This window comes from Camelus dromedarius, chromosome 10 (genome assembly GCF_036321535.1).
Source record: "Camelus dromedarius isolate mCamDro1 chromosome 10, mCamDro1.pat, whole genome shotgun sequence".
NCBI lineage: Eukaryota > Metazoa > Chordata > Mammalia > Artiodactyla > Camelidae > Camelus > Camelus dromedarius.
Window position 1 is genome coordinate 48,297,691 of NC_087445.1, and position 21,322 is coordinate 48,319,012.

At 48.4% G+C, this 21,322-nt stretch overlaps 1 protein-coding gene across 1 annotated transcript in view; it reads left to right on the forward strand.

The window, feature by feature from the left end:
• Positions 1-18,963, forward strand: part of FRMPD1 (FERM and PDZ domain containing 1) — a 77,274-nt gene extending 58,311 nt beyond the window's left edge. The window contains exons 7-16 of the mRNA XM_031450050.2: positions 149-244; positions 4,460-4,585; positions 5,763-5,882; positions 6,773-6,909; positions 7,944-8,070; positions 8,217-8,312; positions 10,053-10,235; positions 11,047-11,194; positions 13,249-14,037; positions 16,448-18,963. Of these exons, the coding sequence (XP_031305910.1) occupies positions 149-244; positions 4,460-4,585; positions 5,763-5,882; positions 6,773-6,909; positions 7,944-8,070; positions 8,217-8,312; positions 10,053-10,235; positions 11,047-11,194; positions 13,249-14,037; positions 16,448-18,828 (4,203 nt within the window). The 3' untranslated portion in view covers positions 18,829-18,963. The remainder of the gene's footprint in view (positions 1-148; positions 245-4,459; positions 4,586-5,762; positions 5,883-6,772; positions 6,910-7,943; positions 8,071-8,216; positions 8,313-10,052; positions 10,236-11,046; positions 11,195-13,248; positions 14,038-16,447) is intronic.
• Positions 18,964-21,322: the final 2,359 nt, after the last annotated feature.

Consider the following 21,322-nt stretch of genomic DNA (forward strand, 5'->3'; position numbering starts at 1 on the left):
AAAAAATCTGCCCAAGAAGCAACTTACGACTTGATGTGGATGTTGGAGAGAATCCTGCTCTCCACATCAGAAAGGGCCAGGGAAGCTGTGGATCTGTCATACCTGGGGACAGAATGGCCAGTTTTAACACCACTCTTGTGTTTTCCAGGGTAATTCTCTGCTGTGTATGCCCAACGTGCTCAAGGTGTACTTGGAGAATGGACAGACCAAAGCGTTCAAGTTTGAGGCACACACGACTGTAAAGGTATTCAGAGGAAACCTGAATCTCTTTCCCAGAGAATTTGCTGGCTCCCAGTATCCCTAGGCATCTTGCCTGTAGCTGCCTTGGTGGTCTCACAGACACCATGGTCTAAGCACCTGCAGTAAGCCAATCACTCTGTTACCTCAGTAGTACCAACACCCAGCAAGATGGTATTTTTATTATCATCTTGCAGGGGAGGAAGTCAGGGCTCAGCGAGATGAAGTAGTCAAGGTCATAATATAACTCATAAGCCTCACCCTTAACCACTGGACTTCCCTGCCTCTGGTATGTGACTTCACCTGCTACCCAAAAGACTAGAGCCACTAAATACCAGGCAAGGTGTCAGGGCAGGTCCAGGCCCCTGCATATTCTGCTCTAGGTTAAAGTCAGTTCATCTTACATTTATCCAGTTCCCCCTGGGAGATGCTCTGATACAGGTGGTACAGACTGAGGTGAAAAGTGATCTCTGTCTCCCAGGAGTTTGCAGTCTAGTTGATGGAGGATGGACATTCAAGGAGCTCCCAATAGTCCAGGGCAGGATGAAGTAAGGGCTGTCAAGAGAGGGACAGGGAAGTGCTTTGCATGCGAGGGAAAGAGCACCATCTGTTCCGTCCTGTCAGAACCTAAGAGAAGGCTCTGGGTAGAAGCGGGACCTGAGCTGAGCTTTGGAGGGTGACTAAAAATTCAACAAGGGCAGGTGGGGACAGGGCTGTTGAGGGTTGGTGGGTGCACATCAGTCTGAGAGAATCCCATGGACTAAGGCAGAGAGCCAGTAAGGGGACAGGCAATGGAGTTCAGATTTTATCCATAGACAATAAGGGATGGCACTACAGTTTCTGAACAAGGTAGCAAATAGTCTTAGAGGGAGGCTTCAGGGAAGAAGCAAACACAGGAGTTGTTCAAACATTAAACTTTGTGTAAGAGTCAACACTGAGCCCAGCTCTTCTGACACTGGGGAAGAGCAGGTTCAGGTGCGCAGGTGCAGCCATAGGTAACTGACAGTAGCCAAGACACACACACGTTCATTCACATATATGCACATGCACGTGTGCGCACACATGTGCGCACACACACACACACACAATGCACACACACACGGGCACATGGCCAGTGTTCCCGGGCATCTTCCTTTGGCAATTCCTAGGGCTGCCCCAAATGCCCTATCCCATTCTTACCTCAGCACGACTGAAGCTGGAGAAGGTCTCTCCGAACCTGGGAAGCCCAAGCCCAGAGGAGGAAGGGGAGGGAGAGATTTGTTCAGTGTTCAGTGCATGCCTGGCACTCTCCTGGGCACTTCCTTGCCTACTATCTGATTTAATTTCCCCAGTAACCTTGTGAAGTAACAAATGTTAACCCACTTTTCAGATGAGAACACTGGCCTAAGAGATCCAAAACTTGTCCAGGTCAGCTAGCTCATAACTGGCTTCCAACTTGGTCTGCTGTTTCTGAACCCTGCGTTGGCACTTGCCAGGCTGCCATCTGCATAGAAGTTTTGCAAATGCATTACACAAAGTTTCTACTTCTGTCATCTGAGCAAAGTGCATTGGCATGGAAGGGATGATTTGATTAAAGGGAGTCCCCCTTTGGTGGCTAAAGAAACTTTGAGATGATTTGTAATAAAAGCACACACTGCAAGGGAATTAAAGCCAAAATGACAGATGGAGTTGGGGAAATGAGCAAGGACTTCGCTGGTATGATCCTGGTTAATATTGCTTATCTGTAGTAGCCAAATTTTTAAAACAAATCTTTTAGCTCCTTATGACAGAGAAAGAGATGGGGATAAGAACAAATCCTATGGAACAAAAGGGAAAAACCATCAGTTCATCAGTGACTTCTCATCCCTACTCCCTCACCAAGAGAAGCAAAGTTCTTATATTAAAAAAAACCCTCTTTCTCTAAATCAAGGAAAATATTTCATTTGATCCAGTGAATATTTAGTGACACTTTTTGTATGCCAGCAAAGCTATTGGTGATACAGAAATAAATTACCCAGGGTCACTCTCTTAGGGAGCCCAGAGTCTCGGGGCAGGACTGGCGTGAGGAGATGAGACCTGGGGATAACTCACTAGGCAACGATGGGCAGTGCAGTGTGCTCAGAACCAGGAAAGCAGGACATGAAAACGGTGTGGTGTGGGCTCCAGGGAGAGAGAGCTTCCAGCTGGGTGGCAAGGAAGGGCCCCCAGGTGGCTGACTTGGAAAGATGGCCAGGCCTTTGACAAGAATGGGCCAGGAGTGATATGGGAAGATGGCTTCCCAGGCTTGGAGAATGACATCAACAAAGAACCAGTGATGGGAAAGCCTGGCAAGTGTATGGGGCTTGTGAGCAGGGTGCACTGGAAGAAGCAGCAGACAGTGAAGCGGGAGAGAGGGGTTGGCACCTGATACTTGAGAGCCTCGAACGTTAAGCTGAGGAATTTGGACCTAGGCTAGTAGGCTCTGGGGAGCCACTGAATATTCTTGAACAAGAGAGAGCATGAGCACTACAAGGCTTAGACAAGTTCCTCTAGATCAGGGGTCAGTGAACTTTTTCTGTAAAGAGCCAGATAGTGAATATTTTAGGGTTTTTTTTTTGCAGGCCATGGGGTTTCCGTCCTGGATGCTCAAGTCTGCTGCTGTAGAGAATGGGTGCAGCCATGTTCCCATGTAACTTTAATTACAAAAACAAGCAGTGGACCAGATTTGGCCCACAGGCTATGGTTTGCCAGCCCCTGCTCTAGATATGAGGTGGAGGTCAGCTGGGTCACAGGGGGGTCCTTAGGGCACCACTCAACAAAGCCAGGAGAAATGTTGAACTCAGGCCAAATGGAGAGAGGGGACAGAGTCTGGAGAGGGGCTCTGTGTCATGGCCAGCACACAGTGGGCATTGCATTAATGTTGCTGAGTTACAGAAGCAGACTTTTCAGGACTTAGTAGTTAGTTATGGAGGGTGATGGCGCAAGTGGAAAGAGGATTCAGAATTGGGAGTCATGGGGAGCAGGTAGCACCTGATGGTTTGGCACTTACTAAATCTGAGGTTCTGGCAGGACATCTATGATGAGTCTATGATGGTTATTTATTCATCAAGTGAAATTTATGGAGCATCACTGAGTGCCAAGCTTTGGGGATATAATGGAACACAAGACAAACAAAGTTCACATTCTGGGCGAGTTTAGCATCTAGTGGCATAAATGACAATAAGCAAGAAAACAGATAGCAGCTGGCATGTATTGAACACTTGCCACCTGCCAGATGCTATTCTAAATGCTGTATATGGGGAAATTATTTTAATGCACGCAACAACCCTTGAGAGAGGTGTGGATATTATGACCATTTTACAGATGAAAATACTGAGGCACAGAGAGAGTAAGCACTTTACCCAGAGACACACAGCTAATGAGTAGTAGTTTGGGTCTAGAACCCCCTCACTTAACTTGACTGTACTGTCTCTTACTAATGGACATAGCAGCCATGGAAGAAGATCATATCCAATAGTGATGAAAGAAATCAGCAGGACCCTGGGAGAGGGAATAACAGGGGCAATCACATGTAGATTCAGTGACCAGAGAAGGCCTCTCTGAAGAGAAAGAAACAGCCTTTTGAAGAGAACGGGGAAAGTGTGCCAGGCAGAGGGGATAGCATGTGCAAATACACCAAGGCAGCAGAGACCTTGTGATGACAAAGGGCCACTGTAGTGAATGAGAAGAATGTGGCATGGCAACTCCAATGGCACAGTTTTAATTGTCATTTCATCCTATCAGCCCCTCTAAATAAGCATCATTATCCTCCCGTTTTTCAGGGACGAAATGAGGTTCAGAAACGTCAGGTTGATTTCCCACAGGTGCATAGAGGGTAGGTGGCAGGATTCTGTCTGGTAAGCAGTTGATGATGCAGACTCCAAAGAAAGGATGACTCTGGGGACCTTGAAGAGAGGCATTAGGCCCCAAGGGGTGGCTTCCACCTTCCAAGTAAAGCAAGAGAGGGTGTCCGTATGGATGGCGCTGGAACCCTGAGGAGGGGGCAGCAGTGGGTGTAGGGCCGTGCGGGGTGATGAGAAGTCTCACACGTGGCCCATCAAGATCCAGCTGCCGGAGTTGGCAGTTGACCCAGTCAGCACAGGCCTTTCTCTCCCTGGTGGCACTTAGGAACAGAGTGAAAGTCGGGGAGGTCCTCCCTGCTCTGTGCCTGAACGTGAGGGCTGGCCTGCTCCTCGGTGACCCTTATACCTCTCTGTGCCCGCAGGACATCATCCTCACGGTGAAGGAGAAGCTGTCCATCCGAAGCATGGAGTACTTCGCACTGGTCCTGGAGGAGCAGTACAGCATCTCACGGCTGCACCTGCTGCACGAGGAGGAACTCATCCAGCAGGTATCACCTGCTTCTGCTCCTGATTAGGAGATCTGGGTTGGGCAGACTGCACGCCTCAGCTGGAACGTTTGGGGGTAGGGCTCGGTGCGTCTGCAGGTTGGATGCACTTGTTTGTGGCCAGAAGGCGCACAGCTCACACAGCCTGGTATTTGTATGAGGTAGGCAGGTAGGCAGGCCCCCATTTTGCAGACAAGGAGACGGAGGCTTAGAGGGTAAGGAGCTTCCTCAAGGTAACACAGCCCATAGCACCCCAACTTTTGCTTCCAGCCCTGGTGATCTTCCCCTGAAACTGCTGCCTCTGAGATGTCAGGAAAGCATATGTTGCTGCGCCTAAGGCCTTTTTGTGAGACTTGCCCCGATCTGGTCCCTGGCGACAGGACAGGGCTAACACAGTCAGTCCGTCTGTACCACTCAATCTTCCCTCCATTCAGTGATTTGTTGTACCAGCTTTTTAAAGCCAAACACAGGTCAGTTCAAGAAATCCTTGTTGAGTGTGTACTATTACAAAGATGAGCAGGATTTCAACAACTGGAAAAGGAGAAGGGGCTTTTAAGAGGAACAGCATGAGCAAGGCATGAGGTTGTGGAAGCTGCTCTCAGCCTTCCTCATTACAGATGAATTCTTACCCGGGTCACTCACCTTCTAGTACTGCTGCTTGCAAACTTTTTTTTTTTTTTATCACTTCTACTCTGTTAGCATTGGAAAAAGAAATCAAATTAAATCGCTAAGATAGTTGAAGTAAAAGAAAAAGTAAGGTGCAGAATATATATAGATGTATAATATATACTATACTATTATTTGTGGAAAAGAAAAGAATGTAGATTTATAGGATCATGGATATAGATAGACTGTCTCTGGAAAGGCAAATAAGAAACCAGATGCAGAGATTTCTTCTGGAAGAGGGAACAGGTTGATGGGATCAATGGGAAGGTTGCTCTTTTGAGCCTTTTACATCTTATACCCATGGGAAAGGCAAGTTAGGGGCAAAGGTCTGTGCTGTCTTGGGAAGCACTAAAACTGAAATCTCCGGGGCTTGTCTTTCATTGTCTTTTTTAAATATGTTACAATAAATTGCATTTGCTTCTCCCCACATCAGTGTCTTTTTTTAAAGTTGTTTTGTGGAATAACTGTGAGAACAAAGGCAGAAGATGAATTGTATCTCTCTTACCCATCACAGGTGGTAGAAAGGGAGGAGTCACATGACTACCGCTGCCTCTTCAGGGTGTGTTTTGTTCCCAAGGACCCCCTGGACCTCCTGAAAGAAGACCCTGTGGCCTTTGAATATCTCTATCTGCAGGTGACCCAGTCTGCCCTTCCTAAAATAACAGTGATTGTTCTCAAAGATGGCACATTGGGTTATTTTGAACATGAGCTCAAGGCAATTAAGCAACTCCCTGGTAGGGATTATCTTTATCTGAGGGAGAATGGGCCTGATTATTCCTTTTAATGTCACTGAGTTGCTGTGTTAGGAGATTTGCAATGTATTAATGAAATTAAGGCTTAGTCCTCGATGTAGACGATAAATTTTCTAATGCCATTTAGGATCTTTAGAGTTACAGTGTTTGTTGCTAAAAAGGACATTAGTGCTTCAAAGCCTTATTTCAGAAATGATGATACTGAGTCTTGGAAAGGTCACATAATTTGCCTGGGTCACGCATTTGGTGGGGGAGCCAAAAATAGATTCCTTGACCTCCTAGCCTGGTGCTCCCGTGACTTTACCTCCTTGGGTGAGGCTTATTATGTCATTTTTATTCTGATAAAAAAATCATTTGGAAAAAAAAAATCATTTGGGAGACATCACCATTTTACAGATGAGATCACTCCAACTAGGTGTATTGACTAGCCCAGCCCAAAGTCTTACAAAAATGGTAGCAGCAAATAACAAGTCTAACAGCAGCAGTGGTTTATTTTTGTGTAACAGCGTGTCTCTGTACTGCTTTCAAACGCATCCTCTCATTTAAACCTCACAGAAACCACGTCAGGTAGTCTTGCCTTTCCTCATTTAGCGAGGGGCAGTACCAGTGTTCAGAGAGTCTTAGTAAAAAGGACCCAAAATCACAAAAGCAAGAAGTGGCAGAGCCAGGTCTCAAAGCTGAGCTCCTGGTCTTGCTGCCTTTTGCCTGAGAGAACTAGGAACACAATCCACCCGTTCTTGTTTCCCAGTTCCTCTCATCTAATCTCTTCCAGAGCTGCAGCGACGTGCTCCAGGAGCGCTTTGCTGTAGAAATGAAATGCAGCTCTGCGCTCCGGCTCGCAGCCCTGCACATCCAGGAGCGGATCTATGCATGTGCCCAGCCGCAGAAGATCTCTCTGAAGTACATAGAGTGAGTGGCAGGGGACGTCTGTGTCCCACCAGCAGCAGCTGCTTTGCATTTATAACTTGACTGACCCTGGGCCAGGAGGGCCAGATTCCACAGAAAGCTGATATTCATCTACCTGCCCATCTGTCCCTTGTCTCTCCATTCACGTCCCTCCCCACCATCTCTGTCCCAGCCTGGCTTTCCCAGATGTCAGAACCTAGCTGCGCCCTCTGGGGCAGAAGCCAATTCCAGATGGAATGACACCGGATCCCTTTGTAAATTCCCAGTTCCTGGGATGATGTCTCGGGAAATCAGTCGACAGCTTTAGCATAAAGCTCTTCTGAGGGTGGGAATCCCTCAGAAATAAATTTGGTGTGAACAAAATTGTGCTGCATCACATTCCTATTAGAGTAGTTTCAAGTCCTGGGATTCAGACACCTCCTGACTCTTAGCTTAAAATTTCACTTTTCTCTGGGCAGTATCATCCAGATTTGCTCACCTGCTCACCAAATCTCAGCTCTGTTTTGCCTGGGCATCAAAACCAGATGAGGAATTATATTTTTAGAAAATAAAAAAAAATCCTTGGCCTTACCCCTGATATACTGGGTCAAATCTCTTGGGAGTAGGATCTGAGAATCTATGCTTTTACCTAGTTTGTTGAGAGACTTTGAGGCTGTTAGGCTGGCACCATCCTGAAGCATGGCCTCAGGAACTGACAGGTGCTGTCTGTGCGTTGCCCCATGTGAGTGGGCTGTCCATGTGTGATGAATAGGGAGCTTCTAGAATGATCATGGGGTTTAATTCCTGAATGGCTGGTTTTTGTGGAGAGAGACAGTGTGTGTGTGTGTGTGTTTGTGTTTTATACTAACGCACACCATAAATATATTTACACATGCTCCACAAAACCAGCTGTGTGTGTATTTTTTCCTGTTGAGAAAGAGGGTCATAATTGCAGTATTCTCAGAACACTAAGTACTGAGTCAAGTGTAATTATGTCCTTCATTAGAGTCAAGCGCACTGTAAAAATGGGACTCCTTGTCTCCAATATCTCATGGCAGGAAGGACTGGGGAATAGAGAACTTCATATCTCCAACTTTACTACGGAACATGAAAGGAAAAGACATCAAGAAAGCCATTAGCTTCCACATGAAGAGGAACCAGAATTTGCTGGAACCCCGACAGAAGGTAATGTAACCATGGCCCCTGCTGACCACATAGCTGTTTGTTGTAAAACCTCAGGGAAAGAATTTTCAACACTGCCTGCATTTTAGGCAAATGAATAACTCTGACTTCAATGGTCTTTTTCTTTTTTTCTTTCTCCCTAATTTAAGCAACTTATTTCTGCTGCCCAGCTACGTTTAAATTATCTGCAGATCCTTGGAGAACTCAAGACGTATGGTGGGAAAATCTTTAATGCTACTTTAATGGTATGTAGTAAAGAACTATCGGGTCCTGCTCTTATAAGGGACGCTAGAGGTCCTCTGAAGATCAGTATATCGTTTAGCCTAGAGTCCCTGATGATTCTGTCATGTACTAGAACTTGTTTGGGAAAATAAATATTACGCCATCGGGGAGTGTCCATCATGCTGTTCCTTGGTGCCAGCCCTCTAACGGATGCTGGGGGAGGCAGAGCTGAATAAGACATGACTCCCACCCTCAGATACTGAAACAGGGCACCCAGCAAGACAGAGCAAAGCCACGAGAGGCACAGGGCCATTGCTGGGGGTTTGAAGGCCACCGCTGCTGGCTTCAGGTTGAGTGTGGAAGGAGAAGGGATGAAGGAAAGGTGAGAAGGTTGAATTTGGCCAGATTTCAGTCCAAAGTAAAGGCATTCTGAGGGCAGCACACCATAAGCAGTTTACCCTGGAGCTTTGGGTGTATGAAGGTGAAGAGGAGAAACTGGAAATCATGAAGGAAAGAGAAGAATGTTAGACTAACTGCCAGGCCCTGATTGTTTAGAAAGGAGGTAGTGAGGGGTGGGCTTAAGAAGGGAAAAGAGAAAAAAAAGAGCCTTCTGCTCTGTTACCCATTCCTCCTCTGGCTTGCTTTTTGGAGCCTGGGCCTAGAGCATTGTGCTTTGCAGCAGTCAGTGATTGGGAGTGTGGCTTAAGGGAGCTCTCGGACCCCTCAGTCAGCCCCAGAGCTCTCCAGCACAAAGCCAGACAATTTAGCAGTTAGAGACTTTTTTTAAAAAAAATAATAGCAACGCTCCTTTCAGTGGATTTGGTGTGCTGCTCAGTCATTTACAGCAGTGGGTCAATTTCATAAGACTGCGAACCTAACAATGTACATGGAAAAAGAGAATCAATGTTTCGAGAGAAAGGAAGAGCATCACATAGTTAGGGGAAGGAGAAATACATTCAGTCTTTGTACAAGTAGATGACTAAAGGGTGAAAAAGAGACTCGATCATGGAAAGGAAAACTTGACGGTACAAGAAAAACATCCCGCTTTTCCCAAGGGTTAAACCTGCCCTCTGCCAACTGTCTAGTTCTCACCCCCAGTCCCTCTTTACCTTTCCTCCCTAAGGAAAGAACTGGTAATGGGAGAAGAAACCAGCCACAGTGAACTGGCTCAGGGTGCTTGCTGGGCACTGGGGGTTACACATGTAGGAACATACAGACCCTGTTGTCAGGGATCTTCACGTGGAACATGAGACTGGAATACAAATGATAAAAGCCCTAGTTCAGTGCTATCAGAGAAGTACAGACGAAGTGGTGTGGGAAGAACGCAGAGGAAAAGGACTGTTCTAGTTTGAGGAGACAGATCAGGCAGATGTTTTCTGTAGGCAGTAGGTTTTGATGGAAGCTTTTAAAGAAGGTTCGGTGTTTCAGTAGGTAACGTTGGCAGGCAAGGGATTCCAAAAGGAGGGCATAGCATGAGCACAGGCACATAGTTGTGAAAGTACAGGTTGTGTTTACGGAATAGGTTAACAGTCCTGTGGGTTGATTCTCTATTGTGAAGGGTCTTACGGGAGATACATTTATACTTAATTTCTCTGTAGATGAGGCCCAGCTTAGGTTGTTGCCTAACTTGATAGTCTAGGGGAGTGGTGGTGAGGACCTGAAGTAGGAATCAAGGGGTTTGCAGAGAGAGTATCACATCACATGTGCAATGTATTTTCATGAGCTCATGAATGGAAACTAATTCCCCATTCACTCTTCTGCAGTTACAGGATAGAGAATCCTGTATTGCCCTTCTGGTTGGAGCCAAGTATGGCATTAGCCAAATTATCAATAGCAAACTCAACATCACGTCCACGTTGGCAGAGTTTGCAAGCATCAGCCGTGTAGAACTGATGGAAGAGTCTGAGAAAGTGAGCGTGGTCAAAGTGTATCTTCAGGACATCAAGGTAACACACAGGGAAGAGATTTTTGAATCCAGCTTCTGGAATTTGGGGCTAAATTATTCTAGGGTAGTTTATATGAGTTTGGACATTAACAAGGCCAACATTGCTTAAGAGACTGAATCATCCATCCTGTCCCATCAAAGGGAAAATGATGAGCAGGATGCATTTTCCTAGGCAGGTCCTAGGAAAAGCTGAGCTGGACTATGTACTTTCCTGATGGGTTCAGAAGCTTAGATGAAAGCACCAGAGGGTTTGTCACATGCATGGGACCAGACTGGCTGCCCAAGATTTTGAGTGGCAGCAATGAAAATGGGTAAATGATGCAGGGTACTTCCTGAGCCTCTCTGGAAGGTCTCCATTTGTCCTGCCTTTCTTTGATTTAATCCCAACATGCTCAGGGATGGTGCTTCCTTCTTCTTATCCCCGACTCCCTCCTTCTCCACTGACTCCTGCTCCTTTCCCTCTTCTAGGTCAGATCTTGGAGGGGCCCTGTTGTATGAATGAGCAGGGTTGGGTGGTTGGGATGGGGGCTGAGGTTGAGGGAAGAGGGTCAGAAGACCCTGTGGAGATTTGACGGGAGGAACCCACCGTGCATGTGTGAGTACGTGTGCATACATGTATAGTTGTGTGTGTGTCCACGCGTGCTCACTCATTTCAAGTCTTGTAGGTGAGAATATGGGACACCAGGGGGCCTGCCTGTGGACCATCACTGGATTTTCCCGGAAACTTTTATTGGCCTCACATGGCCTTGCTGCCAGTCTTCAGACTATCCCTTAGCCCTTTATAATCATAAGAGCTCTCTTTACCTTCAAAGGTTCTGACTTTGCTGCTGGAATCCAACAGTGCAAAAGACCTAGCCTGCCTGATTGCTGGGTACTACAGGCTGTTTGTTGACCCAGTTACCTCCATTTTCCTCTGGCCGGGAAACAAACAACAGGTGCACCGGGTATCTGCTGAAGAAGGTGAGGCACCGGGACATGCCCCAGTAGGGACAGGCTCACGTCACTGCCCTGTAGGTCAGGGCAGTCCAAAAGGACGTGGTGCACTGAGTGGAGCTGAGGCTTCCACTCAGGTGGATGAGAGCCGTTTCTCCATCTATTTCCTGGTAAACAGTTGACCTTTCCAAAATCCTAAATAGAGAAGTTTCTTTGTACCTGAAAGTCCCCTAAAGCAAAGGCATGCTATTCAAGATCTCTGATTCCCTGTAGTATTTCCTAAAATCATCTCTAAGATCCACTGTATTTTATCTTTCTTTGCTAGGAAAACGAGATGCCACATATTTGTTCAGAAAGTCCAGATGACCTAGCTTCTCATCCCATACCTATGTACTCTTTTGCATTCTCTTGAATTATGATAAAACTTCTCAACCCTACATGTTTAGAAGAAAGAGGTACATGGAGGTAGAAGGGACTCAGAATCATATGATGTAAGGAATGAAGCAGGAGGCCGGATGAGGGGAATGTTTTACCAGGCCATCTCCCCAGTTCTACCAGGCTTTTGCTTCAGCACTACTGATGCAGTGCTGTCCCAGTGGTTTACTGAAAAATATCTAACAACTGTCTCTGCAGGGAAAAAGCAAAACAAAACAGAACCCTAATTTAAAGCAGTTGCCTACGTCCATGGTATAAACACTCCCACCATGGCTAGCTTCAAGCTATGGACGTGCTGTCCCTGAACGTGGAGGTGAGGCGAGCAGCACTCCGCCATGTGGCGTTTCCTCCAGAGGGATAACATCGGCGCAAGCACCCTCAAGAGAGTACATGACAGTAAACTAAAGTGAAATAATTGGAAGTGTTGAGTCTTACGTATTTGTTACCTTTGTCTTTAACACAATTTATGAACAAGGGCTGATACCCGGGAGTCTGGTCAGGGAGACAGCGCCCAGGGGAGCGGGCTGCTGTGGAGGCCTGGGATGGGGTGCAGCCTCTGCCAGGGCAGGCGGCCGTGGTCAGAGGGGGCCTCCGGAGCGGAGGTATTTGAGATGGGCAGTGAAGAACATGCTGGAGTTAACCAGGCAAGGAAGGGAGGAGAGATCATTTGAAGCAGAGGGGACACAGTGGAAGCGTGACACAAAAGGGAAGGAAGGTCGTGATCTGTGAGAAGCTCTCTGTAGTGGCTGGAGCGCGGGAAGGCTGCAGCAGGTGACCAGGCTCCTGAGGAGTCAGGGCCATCCTGGGAGAGGGTGACCCGGCTGCTGAGGGGTCAGGGCCATCCTGGGGGAGGGTGACCAGGCTGCTGAGGGGTCAGGGCCATCCTGGGAGAAGTCCTAACCTTAGTAGGAGAGCTCAGGCTCTTCCCTGTAGGCAAAAGAAACCATCAAAGGGTTTAATCTCTGTGATGTGATCAGAGAGTTTTTAGGAAGATCATGCCTGCAGGCTAATGGTGCAGGAGCGATTGGAGACCTGTCCCCCTACCCTCTCACCATGAATCCTTCTCGAGTACCACTGGTGGAGGCTTCTCATGTTCCTAAAAGCTCTGTACCACCAGTAGGTCCCTAGGCCAGGCTTCAGAATGATGCCAGCCTAGCAGCCCCAGAATCCCCCATAATGTCACTAAAAATACAGATTCTCAGGCCCCACTCCCTAAATATTAGACTTAGTACATCAGGGCTAGATCCAAGGATCTGTTTTATTTTTTTTTAAATATGATTCTCTATCTGATTTTGATGCCCAGTCAGGACAGAGCTGAGTTTTTTAGGAGGGGCTTAGCAAATCTGGGTGATGCTGCCCACAGCAAAGTGAAATCCAACTAAATGCCCACACGTTTCCGTGAACAGATAGCTCTCCTTGGAGATGGATGTAACCCTGTCTCCTTTAGGTGGCTCAGATAGACATGGGATAGGAGACTTGATATTGTGGGGAGAACATGGAATCTGGATCCTGTGTCAGTGCAGCATGATCTGGGCCTGTCACCCTTTTGGACCTCAGTGGGGTCCAGAGTGGGGGCCAGAGGACACGTAAGCATCTGACATTCCCCGAATACTGTCTTGTAACTCTTGGTGTCTCCGGGGTTGCAGGCTACGAATCCAGGGCGTGCAGTGACTCTGAGGAGTCCTCTGAAGTGGACTGCGTGCTGGAGCCTCTCTCTGACAGACGCCTGCTGAAGCTGGGCCCCTGCAGGCCACTTGGAGAGGAAGAGCAGCCTCCTGAGGACAGCACCACGCCAGAGGTGGCCAGGAAAGGCCCTAGCACTTGTGGGACCAACAGCATGACAGACAGTGCTGAGTCCGAGGCGTCTGACTCGGCCAACACTGAGAGCCGAGGCTGCAGGACCAGCGGCTCGAGCGAGTCCATGGATGCCCTGGAAGAGGACGACCTGGACGCCTGCTCCTCCGGCAGGTCTGGCTTCTTCCACTTGGGCTCACCAGGCTTCCCAGAGAGTCTTGATTCTGACAGCCAAGAGGACAGGAGCAGTATGGAAACCAGTGGCCTCCTCTGTCTCCTGGACCTGACCCAGAAAGCCAACCCTCAGTGCCAGAAGGCAGAGTTTTCTGAGAGTCCTGCTCCTGGGACCTTCAGCTGGGGACCAGAACTGAGCACAGTCAGGCTGGACCCCAGGCTGTACGAGGACAGCCTGACCGACTACTACAGCCTGCGCTCCAGTGTCTCCCCGGCCAGCCGACTGAGCGATAGCTCGGACAGCGCAGCCTCCCGCCAGGGCGGGGGCGTGGCAGCCTGGGACCAGCGGGGCGGGACTGAGGCACAGCCCAGCTCCACGCTGGAAGCCCTGGCCTTGGAGGATGGCAGTTCGGATGAGGAATACTATGATGCAGCTGACAAGCTCACACCCCCAGACACCCTCTCAGGTGAGCCTGTGTACTGTGCGGGCAGCTTCTCGGTGCCCACCAGGAACAGGAGCCAGGATTGAAGGAAGACACATGAGTAAAGCAGGGTCCTTGTCCTCTCCTGTGGAGGGCCGCCTGGGCTCAGTGGACCAAATTATACGTGTCGTGACTTCAAGTCAGGGCTGCAAAGGAAGTTCAGAGAACTGTGGGCAAGCAGAAAAAAGAGGCATTAATTCAACAGTGGGAATCAGGGAAGGCTTCCCAGAAGAGGTGGCACCTGGGCCAGGCTTTGTGAGATGAACAAAATTTACACAGAAAGAAAAGGGTTTAACGGGTGCCCAGCAGAGGGAGGGGGTCGTATCATTACTGACCCTTAAGCTACATTAAATGAGGCCTTGAAGCAAGGGGAACCTAACTGACAGGCTGTTGGTGGCCCTTAAGGGACTCTGACATAAGGCGGCAGGGGATCCACTGGTCATATTTCTTCCAGATTCCTCTGTGACATGTCCTCTGCCTGTCACTGTCCTTCCCCTGAGCCTTCTCCCTGCATGCCTGCCACACAGGCCTCCTTGCCATTCTTTAATTGTGCCCAGCTCTTTCCTACCTCTGGCTTTGCACATGCTGCTCTTTCCATCTGAAACGTTCCTCACCCTGATCTTTGGCTGCTGATGCCCATTCATCCATCTGGCCCCACCTGGAAACTCACTTCTGGGAATATTAAACAGACCACCAAGACTAGGCCAGGTGTCCCCATTCCTGTCACATGCCTTGCAGCACTGTGGGTGCTTCCTGCCTGGCACTTAGCACTGCCTGTAATTGTATATTTATTTGTGGAACTTTTACGTTGATGTTTCTCTCCTTCACTAAACCGAAAACTCCTTTGAGTGCAGGAACTGTGCATTCACACTCATCTCTGTGTTCTGGCACAGAGTGCCTGGCATTTGTTCCCAAATGAATGAATGAATTCTCCACCATCTACCCTGAATTCATTAACTGACTGTGCCCCTAAGTAGAAACCCATGGCCAGATTGTGCCCTGCTCCCCAGAGAACCCAGCCAACTGCAATCCATGCCACCAGCCTTGCCCTGCTGGACCAGCCTTTGTGCTGAGAGCAAAATGGGGGTGCAGCTGATCATTAGTCAAGGCCTTTCTTTATGATAGTCCAGTCAAGGATATAAGGTCCACACTGGACACTCCCTTTTTTGCAATGAGCCAATGAGGTGCTGTGGAGACAGCCCAGACCTGGGACTCTTGAGCCTGGGGTCTAGCCTGGCCCCTGATTCACTGTGGGAGCCACTCTGTTTGTGGCTTGAGAAACACCCTTGATCAGTGGCTGAAGGTGGCCTAGGACATCAGCTTCAAAATTTAGCAAGGCATCAGAATCACCTAAGTAACCTGGCTTAAATCTATAAATTCCTTGATTGCACTCTCACAGATTCTGATTCAGGAGGTGTGAGAAGCAGCCTAGGACTTGATCAGGTTTTTAACAAGGTACAGCCAGGTTGGGAAAAAACTGATCTGAGTCTAAGAGCCCGCTGATTCTCAAGTGCTAGGCTATGATCCTAATTCCTTTTGGCTGCTTCCTGGGACTGCACCACAAAAGTGTTTCTTCTCTCAGAAAGATCAGCCCTGTTATGCACCAGACCCCTCACACCAGTGACTGAGAGTCATAGCCACTTTTTTGTCAAATGAAAGCTCCTTTGGAACCATCACACATATAGTGATGATAATACCAGCAGCTGTGGCAGCTCCCTTTAGTGAACACCCATTAGGCACAGACCTTGTTCCAGGAACTGGATATGTACTAAGTCATCTAACCAGCACAGCAGTGCTGATTGGCACCACTGGTACTGAATAACTAGGGTTAACGTACACACAAAGAGAAAGTGTCAGAAGGATATAAAATAGCTTAGAGAATTGCCAGCAGAGGTGAAGACCGGGTTCAGACACAGGCAGCAACCAGACCAGGAGGCTGAGTAGCAGGATTCCTCATTGTACTGTCAGGATACTGTGGCTGCAAAGAATGGGCTCTCCTTTTTTTTTTAAATCAATATGTTTGAGTTTGAAATTCTAGGAAATGTTGTGATTGACTTCCTAGGTCATAAATCTGACCACTTGGCTGACATGGATTGGATCTCTTCGTTAATAAGTCCAGCAGACTGTAACCACTGGGGAGATGTCATTCCCTGAAAGGAAGTTGGGGTACTGTAACCAAAAGACAAGGCAATGGATCTTGGGCAAACAAGAATAAAAACTTGTCTGCCACAATGATCATCGTCATCTTTCAGATTGAGGAGATCAAGATTTAACATGCCCAAGTTGACGCAGCTCTGCCGGGATTTGAACCCAGGCAACCCTGAGTCCTGAGCCCAAGATCTCTGAGTTCCTTTTTTCCTGCTTTTCATGTACTTTTTCCTTTGTTGATTCTCAGGACCTGGAGCAGCTTCTGCTGCAGAACCCAGTGCCACAAGCTTGCAGAATAAGGGCAACACTTGCAGCCCTGAGGGCAGCTTGAATCCTGGGCCAGATGGGAGAGAGCCAAGCAGAAGGGGAGGAGTGAAGAAGTATGCCAAGACCCTGAGGAAAAGAAGGTCTTTCCTACAGACTGACTACACCTGTCAGGTTTCATTTCCCCTGGTGCCGTCAGCCTCCCTGGAGAGTGTGGATGACGTTTGCTACTACAACCGAGAGCCCTACCTGGCCCTCGGTGCACCCTCCCCAACTGTGTCCTCTCTGCAGGATGTGCAAGGTGAGCCTGGCCTCCTGGAGACCAAGGCCCTGGGGCTGCTGGCTCCCCTGAGGGAGACTCAGAGCAAAAACCCAGCCTCCCGGGCCATGGAGATGGAGCCCGAGACCATGGAAACCAAGTCAGTCATCGACTCTCGAGTGTCTTCTATTTCTGCCATTCGCCTCCGGATTGACCCCAACCACAAAGAGAATTCTGGGATTGCCCCTCTGACCACCACAGTTGCCAGTTCCCCAGGAAACACGGCTCACTGTCACAACCCAGGATCATCTGGTCCAGATACTGCTCAGGAAGGGCCCTCCCAAACCTTATCTACATTTCAAAACTCTGTTGGCAGTGCCCCCAGAGAACTTGCCATGGAGCTTGGGAACAGCACCCCCTGCCTCTTCAATGCTGACCCAAACCCAGACAGAGTCTGCCTGACCATCAGCCCAGGGCCACATGATGTCTCTCGGGGAGACACACGAGAGCTGGGAGGAGTCCAGCTGGAAACAGGATGGGGACACCTGTTTACACATCATATGCAAGAACCTGCCCCCCAGGACACAGAGCCTTCGTTGTCTCCTCGAGACAGGCCTAGAAGTGGTGAAAATGGGATAAACTCAGAAGAGAAGGTGGCTGCTTTCCCTACAAAGGACGAGCAACAAGGACAGCTCTCTCTGGAGCATGATAGAGAAGTTACAGACAAAAACGGCACCAGTTTATTTCATGATGAGTCTGGGAAGGATTCGGGTGACCCCAAGGGTGACGTGCCAAATGCTGTTCCACAGACTACTGGTGTCAGTCCCCCAGCAGGTAAAAAAATAGCCTCCCTCTCCTTGGAGACTCCTGTAACAGGGACTGAGCAGACCCCACCACATTCCCCCACAGACCCCCAAGGACACAGCAGAGAAACCCCAGGCCAAGCCCATCAGGCCCAAGAACAAAAACTGGCAGAGCTGGATTTAGACTCAGATTACTTGCTTAGGGACCAGACCATTCCATCAGCCTTCCCTCTGGAGGAGGTCAAGGCAGAGCCACTTAACCATGTGATAGGGAAAGACACTGACCCTCAGGACACTCCCGAGCAGGTCTGTTTGAATCCAGGGCCTTGTCTGCCAGAGCCACTACCGTGTCCCCAAGAGGAGCCCTACTTAGAAGGTTCAAACCATTGTTTGCTGCCAGAAAGTAAAGACAAAAGCCCTAGCATCTGCCTTCCCGCTGAGAAGTCTTTCCTGTGCTTTGCCCCAGAAAGCCATCCTAAAGTTTCTGCCAGTCTCAGGTTGGCCACGTCTTCGGGGTTTGCAGGCGTGAATGAGACAGTGGCCCCCAGGATTGGGATGGAGCAGTGCAGCTGCCAGCTCTCCTATGCCACGTGCTTCCGTGGCCTGCAGCCGGAGACAGAGGAGGAAGACAGGGACTTGGAAGCATACCCCACAGTCCCCCTCACCTCACCGCCCTCACCCGGAAGCTGGCTGGCCCTGCCCCAGAGACCCGCCCGGGCCCACAGCTGCAGCACAGAGCCCCTGTCGAGGAACAGCCACATCTGGCCGGAGTACTGCTCCCGGGCTCTGAGACAGCTGAAAGCTGCCCCTGCCAGCAACCCTGAGGGCTTCATTCAACTCATGGAGAGCTTGCTGGAATTACAGGACATCTTAGAAGCTTCCTGGGGAAATGGAAATAAACACCCCCCCGAGAAGTGCACCTGGCACTTTTCTGAAAGCCGGAGCCGCCTCTGCTTGGGCTCCCAAAAGCTCCTGTCGAGCTGTCAGCACGTGATCAGGATGGACCAGTCCCCCGACGAGATGCAGAGTGCCATACGCGACACCTTCCAGCACTTGGTTCAGCTGGCCGGCCTATGCTTCCAGTTCACAGACTGCAGTCGCTGCTCCACCCGGCACAGGGAAGCGGCGGGGAACCTGAGGGATGTGGTGTATACCTATCACCAGTTTGTGGAGGCCGCTAAGCTGACCTGCGAGAGAGGCTACCACGACCTGAGTGTGAAACTCTTGGCCCGTCAGTGCACGGCCCTTACGGCCGCCGTGTTCTGTTTGACCCAGAAGTTCCGGGCATCCACTGCCTTGTGAGCAGGCCAGTTGCCCAGACTCCCTGCCCTGCCCTGGACACTTCCCTGAGAAGCCCCTGCCATTCCTCCACCCGCCCCTCTCAAATGTTTACTATTTAGAGTATTCAAATAAACTGCTGCTTAATCTTTGCCTGAATCACACAGTGATGATAAGTTCGGGTCAAAAGCATTCACTCGTATTTGTTCAATAAACATTCACTGGATACCTACTCTGGGCCAGGCCCTGTGCTAGGAGTTTATTCATAAAGATGAGTAAGACAAGTCCCTGCGCCCAGTCAGGATGTTCACAACCCCTGTGGGTGGGTACAGATATGCAGATTGCCATCAGTAATGTGTGTACCCTAGGAGGAGCATACCCTGAGGGCGTGGAAGCAAGAGGAAGTCACAAACTGTCCCAAAAAAGCAGGGATGAGGGGATAAGGTGAGGTCACTGAAAAACAGTCTTCACTTCTCATATCACACTGATTTGAAAATAAACTTCGAAAACAGGAGTAAGTACATGTGATATTTGATAGATTCTACCCTTCACAAGTTTTGGTTTGCAGCGCCTGCACCTGGATGCCTGGTATTCTTGGCGACCTCGCTGAGACAAGCATAGGTTGCCACTAGGTGGCAGTAAGCTCCTTTTAGTTGCATGTCTTGCTCCCCTGCCCCTAGGTGTGCTCTGTGCTTTCTCTGACATGGACTGCACTTCCTGAATCCTGCACCTTCTATCCGTTTTACCTATCTAAAAAGGCAAACACTGAAGCCCTGGACTAGATTTGCCTTTTTAAGAATAATATTAGAGCAAAAGAAATATATTCAGTACCTTTCTTACTAATCCCACTTGAGCCAGTTAATCCCCATTGATCTTGGTGGGACCTTGGACAAGCTACTTAACCTCTTAGGACTTAGGTCTTCTCTTCTGAATATTCAGGTTACTAATAGTGCCTGCTTTGTAGGGTAGAAATCTAGTAAATACTCAATAAAAGTTAGTAATAATCCTCAAACTTTATGGACACCTCTCCTAGTCTGAAACCCTTCCTTGCATTTTGTTTTCAGACTCCAGGAAGACTGATTTCAAGATACCCTTGGGATGCCTTTTCCCCCTGGCTTCTCTGTCCAGGCCAGGGGTGGCTTAGACACTCATTTTGGGCTATTAGAGTTCATGCAAGGGGTCCCTCTCTCCCTCTGGGGCTCCTGATCAGTTGTGGGCTTAGTTCTTCGTTTGCAGTTCATCTCCTCCAAGACCCCCTAATTCCTCTCCTTCACTTAGCAAAAGTAGGAGCCGACGGGGAGGGTGTTAAGCCACATACCCAAGTTCTTGCTGATCAGAAGGAAAGCAATACTTGGAGAAGAGAAGAGAACATTCCCACCCCCTGTTACCAGTTACTTGTGCCAGGAAGGGATTTATTTTCTTAGAGGCTTGTTTCTTTTCACAGAATATTTTGAATAAAATTGAAATAAGGTTCTTGAAAACAGATTTGAAGTGATTTCATGGCAATGAAAAATAGGAACAATAAGACACTTAAATAATAAAAATCATAGGATGTTACACAGGACTTGAATACTTTTACAAGTAGAAAGCTATGAAGAGCTACATAACTTACGTATGTGAACACAATCTGTGTGGTCACCAGGTTAGGGAAGGAGCTCAGGACTTCAACACAATCAGGGCTTGAATCCTGGCAGTGTTGTTATAGGCACATCTCTGGACCTCAAATGATGAAAGGAAATAACACTAGTCTCATTTAGAGGGCCTACAGTGTGCCAGATGCCTTATTTAGATACTTTGAATACATTTTCTTATCAACGCAATAACCCCCCAGTTAGAGACTGTTATAAAATATACATTCAGCATTATTGTGAGACATGAATACTCATGGAAGTTCTGAGAAACCCCTCATGGCTTTTTAAGAAGCTAAAGTACAGAGGGTTTGCCATGTTTGGCACTTTCTCTGAGATACACAGCCCCCCCTATGAGACAGGCAGGATGAGACTGCCTACTCCCCAAGAATCAACTGTTTAATGGCTGAGAAGCTACTGGATATGTATGTACACTCCTTCCTTTCCCACCCATTATCACATTGGTGGATTCATTTCTTTAAACAAACATTCATTTTACACCCATGCCAGAGCACCTGAGGTAGGATTATGGATATAATTAATTGGGTGAGAATCTTGTCTTCAAGGGCTCCTGATACAAGAGATAAGATAACAGAGATGGAGAAAGACAATATAAAGCATGGTATGCTCATGGCCACCAAAGAGAACAGATAAGGTGCTGTGAGAGCTCAAAAAGAAGTAATTTGGGGGTGTTGGGCAGGGGGGAAGAGTGATCAGGGAAGGCAGGAAGGTAGGAGATAGCATTAATTAGAACTAGTATGTCAAGAAGTATTTATTGAGTAGCTACTGGGTGTCAGGCCAGGCTTTGGTAGATGGGAAGGAAAGTTTCTCAAAAAAGGAAAAAAATCACATGTTTGCTTATTCTTTGACAAATATTTACTGTGCAGTGG